At 41.5% G+C, this 13,339-nt stretch overlaps 1 protein-coding gene across 6 annotated transcripts in view; it reads right to left on the bottom strand.

The window, feature by feature from the left end:
• CD44 (CD44 molecule (IN blood group)) overlaps positions 1-13,339 on the bottom strand; it is a 159,429-nt gene that overhangs the window by 61,292 nt on the left and 84,798 nt on the right. For 2 of the 6 annotated variants that reach the window (XM_008955848.4, XM_057299140.2), the window contains one exon: positions 4,391-7,666. The exons of 3 other annotated variants lie outside the window; for them this stretch is intronic. In XM_008955848.4, coding sequence (XP_008954096.4) covers positions 7,462-7,666 — 205 coding nt within the window. In that variant the 3' untranslated portion in view covers positions 4,391-7,461. Of the gene's footprint in view, positions 1-4,390; positions 7,667-13,339 lie in introns of those variants that run through there. One more of the 6 variants, XM_008955850.4, reaches the window with a different exon arrangement.

Below are 13,339 nucleotides of genomic sequence, written 5' to 3'. Positions count from 1 at the left end.
GGGGACCATAATGAATTTCTCCGTACCCTCACACCTCATCATATAGTAGAACAGACAGGTTCATGGGCGGATTAAAGAAATTGCAAAGTAAGAACTACAATGACATATGGACAAGGTAAGAGTTATACCCACAGAGGGGAAAATGAGCTCATCCTGGATAGGGGTGGGGCAAGACAACTTCCTGGAGGTGATGATCAAAGCCATGGGTGGATGCCCAACTTTGGTTAACCTACAGCCACAACCTGGATGGCCAAGATTTAATCAACGAATGCCAGTTATTTGCTTCCTGGACTCCCTGCTTGTTAGCCTTGCTTTGAAAGCAAAAACCTTTCAACTAAAATTGAAGGGCTTTCTTCATGGGGAGCTTCAGATTCTGAAATAATCTGTCTCCAGCCACTGTAAGTTAATAGCAATTCACACTTAAAAGTTGGTTAGAGTTCAGAACATTGGAGGAAATGGTGAAGGAAGAAGTTAAGTACCTACTGTGCGTATGTGGGCGATGGCAGGTAGGAATTAATATTTTTGAGGACCTAATATACCCCAGCACTGACATGTACTTGTTAAATTTAATCCTCATAGCCACCCTATGAAGGTTTTACTGTCTCTTTACTGACTCAAAATATTTAAGATGTATGAACAGAGTTTCACAGTTAAGTAAGTGGTAGAATCAGTATTAAAACCCAAAATTTGTCTGATCCCAAATCTCACGCTGTTTCTACCATACCAAGCAATCTCCCAAATACATTTACACATGACTTTGCTCCTTCCTTTTCCAATAAGCATGGGGTTTATAAAGTTGTTCATGGTTTTCTAAGTTAATGCTATTGCCAATATGGCTCAAATGGTGAGTGTATTTTAAGCATAAACATGAGAGGTGCCCTTGAGCACAAGAATCTTTCAACATGTCTATCATAGATCTTGATCACACTAATGGCCCTGATAATTGGCTTTTTTGTAACCATATTTTTTGCAGTGTGACTTTGCAGCTTCTCCCATTAGGAGATAGAATCTATTTCCCTTCTTTTAAAATCTGGGCTGCTCTCGTAACTTGATTGGTCAATAGAATATGGTGGAATGACAGAGCACCAGTTCTGAGCCTAGGCCTCAAGAGGACCTGTGAGCATGTGCTCTTACTTGGAACCCTGTCAGGCCTGGACCAGCCAGCTGGAGGCATGTAAGAGTCAGATGGAAAAAGACCCCAATCATCCCAGATGAAGCTGTCCGAAATCAGACAGCTTCTAGCTGACCTGTTTGTTAATCACACACACAAGTGCATGAGTCCCGTCACGCTCAAGTGAGCCCTGCCAAGATCAGCAGAAGCACTCAGTTAACTGGTGGATGCATAAGAAATAAATACATGCTTGTTATTTTAAGCGACTAATTTTGGAACAGTTTTTAATGCATCAGTAGTTAATGAATACAACAAAAAATAATTTTCTTTTTAATTAGAGGTCAATAAAAGCAAAACATTGATTGTTTTAATTATTAGTCAGTACTCCAACTTTAAGTGTTCTCTAGACCTGCTGTACAGCTGTCATCTTGGGATCTCCCTTTATCATCATTTTAAGAACTCCCTCTACTTTGTTTTCTGAAACTCATGTCCTCTCCTCTCTTGGTAACTCCCTTGTTTTGATGGAGTACATCCTTTGGGAGTTGCCTGTGAATGGGTGAGAAGGTTTGGAGACTATGATTACCTAAAATCTCTTTATTCCATCCTTATACTTAATTTGCAGCTTAACTAAGTTAGAATTCTAGCTTGGAAATAATTCTTTCAGTATTTTGAGGCCCTGTTTCATGGTCTTCTATCTTCCAATGTGGCCATTGAGAAATCTGATTCTATTCTGATTATTGATCCTCCATATATGTATTTTTCCTTTCTAGATGTTCATAGGATCATTTCTTTGCCCCAGGTGTCATGAATTTTTAAGATAATATGCATTAGTGTGGGTCTGTTTTTATTCATTTTACTAAGTACTCACCTTGTCCTTAGTCAAGATATTCATGTTTTAAAGTTCTGGGAAGTTTTGTTGATTTTTTTCTTGGATGATTTCTTCCTATTTGTTTTCTCTTCCTGTGACTTTGATTACAGCATTTGCATGTTAAATTTCCTGGACTGGGTGCCAGTCTTCCCAATGTATTCCCCCCTGTTTCCATTTATTTGCTTTTGCTGTATTTCTGAGGGTATTTCTTTAACTTTATCTTGCAAACCTTCTGTGAGGTTTATTTTTAAATTTGTGCTCTCAAGTTTACATTTTTAAAGCTTCTTTTTTAGGTGTTCTCTATATGTTCCTTTTTATCCTGGCATTGTGTTTTTGTTTTATAGATATACCATCTCCTCTTATCTTACTGAGAGTATTGGTGACCTTTATTAGAAAAAGTTTCCTTCTCTAAGCAGTTTCTTTTCTGTCAAGGTACTTTTTCCTGTTTTTTGTAGTCCCTGACTTTAATATTAGATGCTTTCTCCAAATGTCTGGTGCTCCTTGGTAACAGCTCAAGTGTGAGAGTAAGCTACAGAAAGCTGACTGAGCTTTCTGGGTGCCTGGTGGGGCTTGAGATGCCATCTTCATTGCAGATCGCTTTTTTTGGGCCATTTCCTTGGGGAACTACCATGTTAATATTTTTAGAATTTTCTCTCAGGCTCATAAGATTCCCCAGCAACACTGAGCTTCTGCCTGGAGAACATATGCCTAGCTCCCAGCATTCTGAGAGCCAAGCTGGGAGAGGAGGATAGGGAATCTCAACACTCTTTAAGCATGGTTTCACTTTTTCAGCATAGCCTTTCTTTTCTTTTTTTGTTTCTTTTCTTTTCTTGTTTCTTTTCTTTTCTTATCTTTCTTTTCTTTTTCAGGGTCTCACTCTTCACCCAGGCTGCTGCGCAGTGGAGCAATCTCAACTCACTGCAGCTTTGACCTCCCAGGCTCAAACATGATCCTCCCAACTCAGCCTCCCGAGTAGCTGGGACCACAGGTACACACCACCATACCTGATAATTTTTATATTTTTTATAGAGACAAGGGTTTGCCATGTTGCCCAGGCTGTTCTCTAAGCTCCTGAGCTCAAGCAATCCGCCCTCCTCAACCTCCCAAAGTGCTAGGATTACAGGCATGCATCACCATGCCCGGCTCTCAGTGTGGTATTTCTAATGTCAACTGTGTACGTGCTGTTGGACTTCAACCAGAGACTCTCTATTTCCCTGTCTCCAGAAAATAAACTTCTGGTCTTTTGCTGAGATTGGGAAAGGACGGTGTTCAGTTACACAGAGTAAGGAAGGGGACCTGGAGTTCTAACTGCTTCTTACATAGACTTTAAGCTTGTCCTCCTAATCTTAGCCTCATCTTCCCATTCATTTCCAGAATAGCTATTGAGCCTTTTGATGGTTCTGTCACATAAATCTGGTTGTTTCTCAATTTTCCACACTGCAGGCTTAGGAGTCAGCTTTTCCAGACTTGTTCATTCAGTTACCAATCAGCTATCACTTTTCAGCTTCAAGTTTTTGTTGCTCTTGTCTCTTCTTCCAATCTCTTTAACTCCACTGGTTGATTCCGTCTGGAAATATCTCTTTATTTTCTTTTTAGAGGCTTACATGAGGGAATGAAGGTATGTACACTCTCCTCTCTTTAACTGGAAGTCCAGGAGTAGTTCTTGGCTTTAAAAGAACTAACACTTCACTGTATCTCACTTAGTTTGAAACATGTGGTTTCCAATTTCATCCATGTCCCTACAAAGGACATGAACTCATCATTTTTTATGGCTGCATAGTATTCCATGGTATATATATGCCACATTTTCAGTAAACTATCACAAGAACAAAAAACCAAACACCGCATATTCTCACTCATAGGTGGGAATTGAACAATGAGATCACATGGACACAGGAAGGGGAATATCACACTCTGGGGACTGTGGTGGGGAGGGGGGAGGGGGGAGGGATAGCATTGGGAGATATACCTAATGCTAGATGACGAGTTAGTGGGTGCAGCGCACCAGCATGGCACATGTATACATATGTAACTAACCTGCACAATGTGCACATGTACCCTAAAACTTAAAGTATAATTTAAAAAAATAAATAAATATTAAAAAATAAAAAAATAAAAAATAAAATAAAATAAAATAAAATATCCAGAACCACAAAAAAAAAAAAAAAAAAAAAAAAAAGAAACATGTGAACCACACATCACTCAAAGAAAACCAGATTTTCTCCAAAAGAAGACTTTCAAGTTGATGGAAACCCATTTTGTTTTTGCTTTTTTAAAAAATAAAATGAGTGTGAGGCTTCAGCCACCTCAGATACCTTTGACTTTGTTCCTCTAAATTACCCAGACGGTGCCAGATAAGCATAGTTCTGTCCCTCTCAGCCTCCCATTCTTTTAAATTAGAGACTTCTGAGTCTGTTTCCTTTAGTCTTTTAATGTTAGCCTTTTAATATTTTCCAATAAGTGCTTTCAACTCAGCAATATACATATCATGCTTTCCTCATTATTATTGATCCATCAATAAATATACAAAAACCAGAGGAAGGGTGTGCTCTGAAAAGTCAAAGTAACAATAACAGTGGTCATTGTACAGCACAAGAATGAACAATGGGCTATTCTTTGAAAACTCAAAACAAATGATTTACACAAAGACATATCTATAACATAAAGGTGAATGGACCATGTTATTCTTATTCTTAAGTACATTTTGCTTTTCCAGATAAGTCAAATGTTTCCTCTCTCCTACTCCTCTGATATAACAGTATTGAATGAATGTTGGCTACAAAATCAATTCTTGGTGTTGTTATGAATCTCAATATAAAACTTTTGGAAAGGTTCTGCTAGAAAAGCCAATTCTACCAGGCTTGAAATATGGATTTGAAGATGTCTTTTGTCTCTTTTGATTTTTCACTCAGAGCTAATTTTAAGGGAAGTCTTCAGGAGACATAAAGGATTTACAATTGCAAGAAAAATTACATCTTTAGCTCTTAGGTTGCTTTGCAAAATAATTAAATGTTGGCCTTTTACTTTTATAAACAAGACCCAGTTTAAATGACTTAGCCCAGGTCACCTGAAAATCACTGGTAAAAATGACATGTAGTCAAGCTGTGCTTCCAGAGTTACGCCCTTGAGATCAAGGGAGTGAGAATACATCTTATTCCATAAACTTCAGGCAATGTTGCAAGGGTCTGTGAAGACTTGGCCAGCTCTCCATTGACAATGGCCAAGGAATAGAAGCTCTAGACCTCCCTTATTTCTATCATGAAAACAGAGGTATATCCAAGTGAGGGACTACAACAGTAATAAAGGGAAAAAGTATTTAATTCCAAAATAAAATTGAAAATAACCTCCTGTCTCAGCCTCTTTTTGGGAATATCTAGAAGGGGTGGAAAACCATCTCTGGCTATGAGACTTGTATCACTACCCCTTTCTCCCTGGGGCGACAGGTAGAGGCTGTTGTAACCATTTTGAACCTTGTCCTGGAGTGGCTTGTTGCTTTTCAGTTAAAGAGCTTGAGTGAGCCTGTCTGGGCCTCTGGCAGACCCAGGAAATCTCTGGGAAAACAAGGGGCACTTGAACACTAGTGGCAGTAACAACACGTAGTGGCCTAATGTCCAGTTTCTTTCAAGTTGAAAAGAAAATAAAAAGAAATCCAGACCACTGAAAATGGATCTGGCCAATGATGTTCACAGAAGAGAAAGGAAGTTTTTCAAGATTGTGGGGTGAAGTGGAGGGAGAGAGGGAGGGGAGAGGGTAGACAGGGAGGAGCAGAGGCTGGGAATAGTGCAGAAAGTTGACATCTCTCCTTTAAAGATATTCTTCAGATCAACTCTGTCTAAGCCCAGCCCTGATTTAGTCAGGAGCTTTTCTTCTTCTTTCTGCTTTGTGGTCTGAGAAGCATTGCCTGTTAAGCACATAAGTTTAGGTAACGAATGACTTTTAGTAGGAGCCTCAGAAAAGAGATACCATTTAATAGGAGCCGTTGCTTTATAGATGCAATGGCTTCTATGACAAGCAGCCTTTGGAAGTTCTAGGACCAATCGGACACCCTGACTGATGAATAAATGCCACAAAGGACTTGCCAAGTGGGAGAAAATATGAGGTTAGAGGATAAAGCCAGTACTCTCTTGTTTGGTCATAAACTTGCCTATCTGGTGATAAGATTCCAATGATGGGAATCCCTTTAACCTTTTGAGGGACTCCCCAGGCACTTAACTCATCCTAAATAGCAATTGCATCAAGAACAGACACTGGTGTGTTTAAGTTTACAAATACAGCCATAAAAATGTCAAACAGGACCTACATGGCATCATCCTTCCCCCTTGCCAATCTCTTTCATTTCCATTGGCTTCTTCTCTTATTGTAAGACATCAAAAGGCACTTCCATATTGTTTTTGGAAATCACTAATAGGGCCAGCCTCTATGAAATAGGGCCCCAGGGATAACAGGTCATGCAAACTTAATGTGACTTTGCAAAGCCTTTCACAGGAGAGAACAGGTGGCCATTAAACCATAAAAGAGGCTGAAGCTCCTCAGCTTCCAACTCTGATTCCAGGACAGGATGGAAAACCTTTGGACAGTGTCAAAAAAAAAAAACAAAAAACAAAAAACAAAAACAGTGCTGCCCTCCTTGATCTTCCATGAGATTTGGCTGAGTGGGTCTGAGTGGGAACTCAGGGTCTCTGAGATGAAGACTTAGAAGAGTCTCCTTACCATTCTCAGCTCTTCCTGATACATTGTAGGGACCCAGACAGTGCTGGTTTAGAAACTGAAGAATCACAGCACAAAAGGTGAAGATCGAAGAAGTACAGATGTTTATTATAAATCAGTTTAAACCCTTTTGTGCCTCTGACAAAGTAACTTTTAAAAATTATACTGATCAAAGGACTGATCCAGGGTTTAATATTTCAAAAACACAGATAAATAGTTTACTACAGATAAATAGCTTCACCCTTTGGGTGTCTCCCAGAAGCATCTGAAAAATTTCTAGAGGGGGTCTGTTGAAGATGTGTAACTAGTACACCCCAACCCCCAACCTCAGTGGAAAGCAATGCCCAGGGATTAGGCTATAGAAGGGCAAAATGGACCCATTCAAATTTCCTCCCAGGGACCGGGCCCTATTAACCCTGGGAAATGTCCTTAGCTGGTGGGGGAAAGGTTGGCGATCAGGAATACATACATGTAGTTTTTGTTAGAAGCCATCCATAGCACACCCGAGGGATGAAAGGCCTCCAGGTGGGAACTGGAACGATCAAATTCTTGCTGATTATTAATTGGGCCCTAATTTCAGAAAGCAATGCTGTTTTTACAAATTGGACCTGACTTTAAAGAACAAAACACAAAAAACAAAAAGAGTAGAAAATTTTATGCTAAAAAAGATTCGCAATGAAACAATCAGTAGCACATTGCATCTGTTAAGTGTCCCAGCTCCCTGTAATGGTTATGTTTCCAACGGTTGTTTCTTTCCAAGATAATGGTGTAGGTGTTACACCCCAATCTTCATGTCCACATTCTGCAGGTTCCTTGTCTCATCAGCTGTCATAAACTGGTCCGGAGTTTCTGACGACTCCTTGTTCACCAAATGCACCATTTCCTGAGACTTGCTGGCCTCTCCGTTGAGTCCACTTGGCTTTCTGTCCTCCACAGCTCCATTGCCACTGTTGATCACTAGCTTTTTCTTCTGCCCACACCTAATAATTTAAAAAATGTACCATATCCGAAAGATTGCAGTGACTCAGGCATCAGATCATCATCCTTATTGAGCACCATCATTGATGATCACTATGGTTTATGATGGCTTTAGTGTGTGCCAAGCACTGTGCTAGGGGTTTTCTCTACTTTAACAACTAACAGCCAGCACTTAACAACCAGACTCATAACAACCAGCACTCCTCAAAGTGAGGTCCCTGGACCAGCAGCAAAAGCATCATCTTGGAACCTGTTAGAAATACAAATTATCAGCCCCACCCCAAACCTGCTGAATCAGAAAACTCTAGAGTTGGAGCCCAGGATCTGTGGCTTCTCTGCACAGTCAAGTTTGCAACCCCTCAGGGGCTTCTCTGCACAGTCAAGTTTGCAAACCAGCAACTAAGACTCCAGGAAGCCGGTGTTATTATTATATTCTCTATATTCCAAGTGAAGAAACCTTGGGGATCAGAAAATTCAGTAACTTCCCCCAAGTAACTCAGCAAGTAAGAAAGAGGATTCAAACCCTGGTCTGTCTGACTCTCAAGTTCTGATTCTCTTTCTATCTTACTTCACAATGGAAATGTTTGCCTCTTTTAAGCATTTTAGCAGTTTCTGCAGATTTAGATAAACCATCAACATGATGATTGTAAATCATTCTGATTTGTATATTCCAGAAAGTCCCATAACTTCCTCTCCCAGTCAACACTTTGTCGGCCTTGTCAGCATTATTACTGAATGTATCGAGAAGAATAGTGATGTTTTCCTAACACTGGCTAACTCATACAACCCTGATATAGGAAGTTTAATAACATAAGACAAATTATTCTCGTTAATTTAAGGTTTCTCAAACATTACCTGAGACCCAAACGCAAAAGAAAGTTGCTATGGAAGAGCACGACCTTGATCTTTTCCCTGGTTACTGTCCATTGCTTCACCCCACCCAGCCTAATGCAATGCTTCCTCTTTCCTGTAACACATCACTTCTACACATATACGAGTCAGACTATGCTTAGAGGAAGGAAAGTTGCACAGCTTCACAACTACAAGCAAGATGGGGATTCAGGGAAGCAGATTACCTCCTGAATACCAGACATTTTACATGTAATTTTCTGTAATTCTTACAACACTCTTTCAAAGCAGCTATTGTTCCCATAATACAGCAGTGGAAACTGAGGCCAAAAGAGGTTTAATAACTTGCTCGAGGTCACACAGAGAGTAAGAATGACAGAGCCAATATTCAAATCCAGGCCTTTATGACCAAAGCCTGGGCTCTGCCTGGCTCTGTCAATGTTGCCAGCCCTCTGGAGATTTGGAAACAGTATGAAGTCAGAATTGTTCACTTTGCCTCTGGATATTTGGAGTAATAGTGACAAAGCCTCTATTATTCATGATCATGGACCATTCCCTGTAGGACTGCCAAGGCCATAAACTTTAAGCTCTTGTTTGGGGAAATAAAAATTATACCTCCTCAACAGGAGGTAGATCCTGTCTCCTCTAGCATGAGGCTTGATGAGGGGTTGGGGGAAGGATGCTTGAACCGTGAAACAGATTCATGGGGACCAGGAATACAGATGGAGTCCAGCAGGATGCATGGTCAAGAAAAGGGCCTTGGAGGCCAGGTGCAGTGGTTCACGCCTGTAATCCCAGCACTTTGGGAGGCCAAGGCGGGTGGATCACTTGAGCCCAGGAGATTGTGACCAGCCTGGGCAACATGGTAAAACCCAGTCTGTATTCAAAATACAAAAATAAGCCGACTGTGGTGGCATGTGCCTGTAGTCTTAGTTACTTTGGGGGCTGAGGTGGGAGAATTACTTGAGCCCAGGAAGTCGAGGCTGCAGTGAGCTGTGTTTGTGCCACTGCATTCCAGCCTGGGTGACAGAGTGAGACCCTGTTTCAAAAAAGAAAAAGAGACCAGGCACAATGGCCATGCCTGTAATCCCAACACTTGGGAGGCTGAGGCAGGAGGATCACTTGAGGTCAGGAGTTCGAGACCAGCTGGCCAACATGGTGAAACCCCATCTCTACCAAAAATACAAAAATTAGCCAGTCATGGGGGCATGGTGGTGCGTGGCTGAATCCCAACTACTCAGGAGACTGAAGCAGGAGAATTGCTTGAACCTGGGAGGTGGAGGTTGCAGTAAGCTGAGATTGCACCACCGCACTCCAGCCTGGGTGACACAGTAAGACTCCGTCTCAAAAAAAAAAAAAAAAAAAAAAGGAAAAAAGAAAGAAGAAAAGGGGCTCGGAAGGCCTGGTTTTGAGAACTTACTGCTGTGTGACCTGGGGCAACTCACTTAACCTCTCTGAGCCTCAGTTTGGCATCAATAATACCAGGTTACTAAGAGCAGCAATATCATAGGATTGTGAAAAGCCCTTGAAACAGAGACTGTCACTAAATAAATGAGTCTATTGTTATTATTCTTGCTCTTATGAGGGGTAAGGAAATAATTGTTATTCTTGCTCTTATGCGGGGTAAGGAAACTACGGTTTGGGATAACACTTAGAACAGTATCTGGAGCACAGTAAGCTTTCAAGTGCTATCTATAATTGTTAATATAACAAAAGCCATATGAAGAATTTTGCTTGTTTCTCCTGGCTGCCTCCACCTACCTCGTTATTATTTACTATGAAGAGGATTTAAAAGGCTCAAGGTAGAATACTGCTTGTGTTACTTCCAATTCCCTGGCCCCTGTGTTCTTTGGAGGAAAGTTGTCTAGTTAAAGTAATTCCCATTTCCCTAACCAATGGGTGGTTGAGGGATGGAATGAAATATTGTGGGAAAGTGATTTATGAGCATAAAAAATATGTCTGTGCATGGGAGTGGGTGGGGATTAATGCTGTTAATCTAAACGAAGCTGATCTTGACAGTGGATAACATTTGACCTATAGGACACAGGAATATTGTGCTTGGTTTTTGGCTGGCCCGCATTTCCCTTTGGATTTATGTGTTTCTATCTGTCTGAGTAGTTTCAGGAGGATAGGATGATTCTCATAAATAACTCATTCCAATATTCAGTGCTCTAGGCGTCTAATAAGTGCTTTTAAGAGACAAATTCTAATTTTTAAGTTATTCTTAGTTATAAGAATTTAAGAAGGAGCACTAGACCTTAAGGGGCTTCAGAGATCATCTAGCCTAGCTTCTTCATTATGTAAACTGGACACCAAGTCCAAGAAGTATTGTCCAAAGTTTCACAGCTTGTTATGGCACTGCACTGCAAGAATCACAGCTTGGATTTTCTGTTTTTTTGTTTGTTTGTTTGTTTTGTTTTGTTTTGTTTTTTACAAAGTCTCACTTCATCAACCAGGCTGGGGTGCAATGGCACCATCTCGGCTCACTGCAACCTCTGCCTCCTGGGTTCGAGAAATTCTCCTGCCTCAGCCACCCGAGTAGCTGGGATTACAGGCACCCGCCACCACACCTGGCTAATTTTTGTGTTTTTAGTAGAGGTAGCGTTTCTCCATGTTGGCCACGCTAGTCTCAAACTCCTGACCTCAAGTGATCTGCCTGCCTTGGCCTCCCAAAGTGCTGGGATTACAGGCGTGAGCCCCTGCGCCCAGCCACAGCTTGGATCTTCTGACTCTGAAGATCAGAGATCCTCATGGATCTGTGTCTTACCTTTATCTCCTCTTCCCTTAAATCTCAGGCATTAGCTGAGCACACAGCAATCACACAGTGTGGAAGGAGGCAGACTGAGACCTCACCAGGAAAGAGAGGGCAGGCTGGCTGGGGTTTAGAAGCCAGGTAACATACTTTTATGGCATGGCAGAATTTATCTCAAAAGATTTAGGTGGGTAACTTGGCAACTGATCTCATGACTCTTCTACCTGACAATCCTTAACGATATTTAGGGATTTATTTTGCACTGTTTTAGAGCTGTGCCATCCAATATAGTAGCCACCAGCCACATTTGGCTATTTGAATTTAAACTAATTACAATGAAATGAAATTAAAAATTCACTTCCTCAGTTGAACTAGCCACAGTTCAAGTGCTCAGTAGCCACAAGTGGCTAGTAGTTATATATTGGACAGTGGAGATATAGAACATTTTCATCATCACAGAAAGTTCTATTGCACAGCACTGTTCTAGACAGCAGGACGAGGTTGGGTGAGCTCAGATTGCAGGAGCTAGACTGTAGCATAAGAGAAGGAAAATATTTCTAAATTATGGCGACGCGTAGAGAAGACCTACTGATTGGAGTGTGGGTGACTGCCTGCTGGGGTTTACAGAAAAGACGATTATTCCCATTAAAGTGAAGGCTGATGAACAGCTTTTATGTACAAGCAACATAGTAAAGTTCTCATGTTTTTTTCTCCTCTTCAGACAAATAGGATAGGTTTTTGTTTGTTTGTTTGTTTGCTTGTTTGTTTGAGACAGGGTCTCTCTGTTGCCCAGGCTGTAGTGGCACTATCATGGCTCACTGCTGCCTCCACCTCCCGGGGCTCAAGCGATTCTTCTACCTCAACCTCCCGAGCAGCTGAGACCACAGGCATGCGCCACTATGCCCGGCTAATTTTTGTGTTTTTTGTAGAGATGGGGTTTCGCCATGTTGCCCAGGCTGGTCTTGAACTCCTAGGCTCAACTAATCCACTGCCTCGGCCTCCCAAAGTGAGCCACTGCACCTGGAGTGAGCCACTGCACCTGGCCCAGATAGATTCTTTAAAGGAAAATCTTCTCTGGAGCCTCACGCAGTATCTATCAACCCAACTGACTCCTAAAATAATTATGTGCTCTCATGAAGAGGGAATAAAATATGATTTCTCTTGGAGAGCTGTAACTCAAGGAGTCAGGTGACATGAGGAACAGCAAAGAAAGCTGTTTTGGATGATGGCAGGGGTGGAAAAAGCTAAAGAAGTAATAGAACCCCCAAGCCAGCATCTTTAAGACAATGTGACTCACAGATCACTTCATCATGCAAGCCCATGACCCATCCTTGTATGTCAACTTCAGAGACTAATGATTTTCCACTTTTGTCTTTTAACCATAATTTATATAACAGTGTCTGGCACAGGGAATGTTCTCAATAAATATTAGCCAATTCAAATTCAAGAGGCCAATACTGCCACTAAACCTCAAGATTCTTTTAGAAAAGGGGTGGTACTCTTTTTGTTTTTTACCTTCTCTTTCTCCTTGCCAGGGCTGGTAGTCACAGGAGCCACTCAAAAGATGTTTGCTGAATAAATGAACACCTATTGGAGGCCCCATTTTCAACCAAACTTTCTCTGATGAAAATAGGATTCTGTATCTCTTTCTCTTAAATGTGACACTCAAAGCAGAAAAGCCTCAGCCTTTGAAGGGGATTAGAAATGGGTTGACAGCTTTAGAATCACAGAGCCCATTAAGGGGCCCGTGCAGCTGTTAACCACCTTTTAGCTGCGTGGCAAATCTGTTTTCAATTATCAAATCAGGACATAGTAATTTATGGCGTCCAAGCAGCTACTTTCCTGGTGAGATACTCGCTGTGCCGGACCCTGTGTGTCCCTGTTTGCCGGTTGCCAAGGTGACTGCTGGTCTTGGGAGGAGGGAGAGGGCAGCAATGAGGCCCCTTCTCTGCTGTCTGCTGCTGACAAGACACAGACGATGGGGGAGATACCAAGCCCCAATGTATGGACTCCAGCTGCTCTTAGGGACAGCTGAGATGCTTCTCCGAGGTCTCCCTAAATGTCGACAGCATCC

This window comes from Pan paniscus, chromosome 9 (assembly GCF_029289425.2).
Source record: "Pan paniscus chromosome 9, NHGRI_mPanPan1-v2.0_pri, whole genome shotgun sequence".
NCBI lineage: Eukaryota > Metazoa > Chordata > Mammalia > Primates > Hominidae > Pan > Pan paniscus.
The sequence above is the reverse complement of the archived record's forward strand: the minus strand, read 5'-3'. Positions and strand labels throughout refer to the sequence as shown.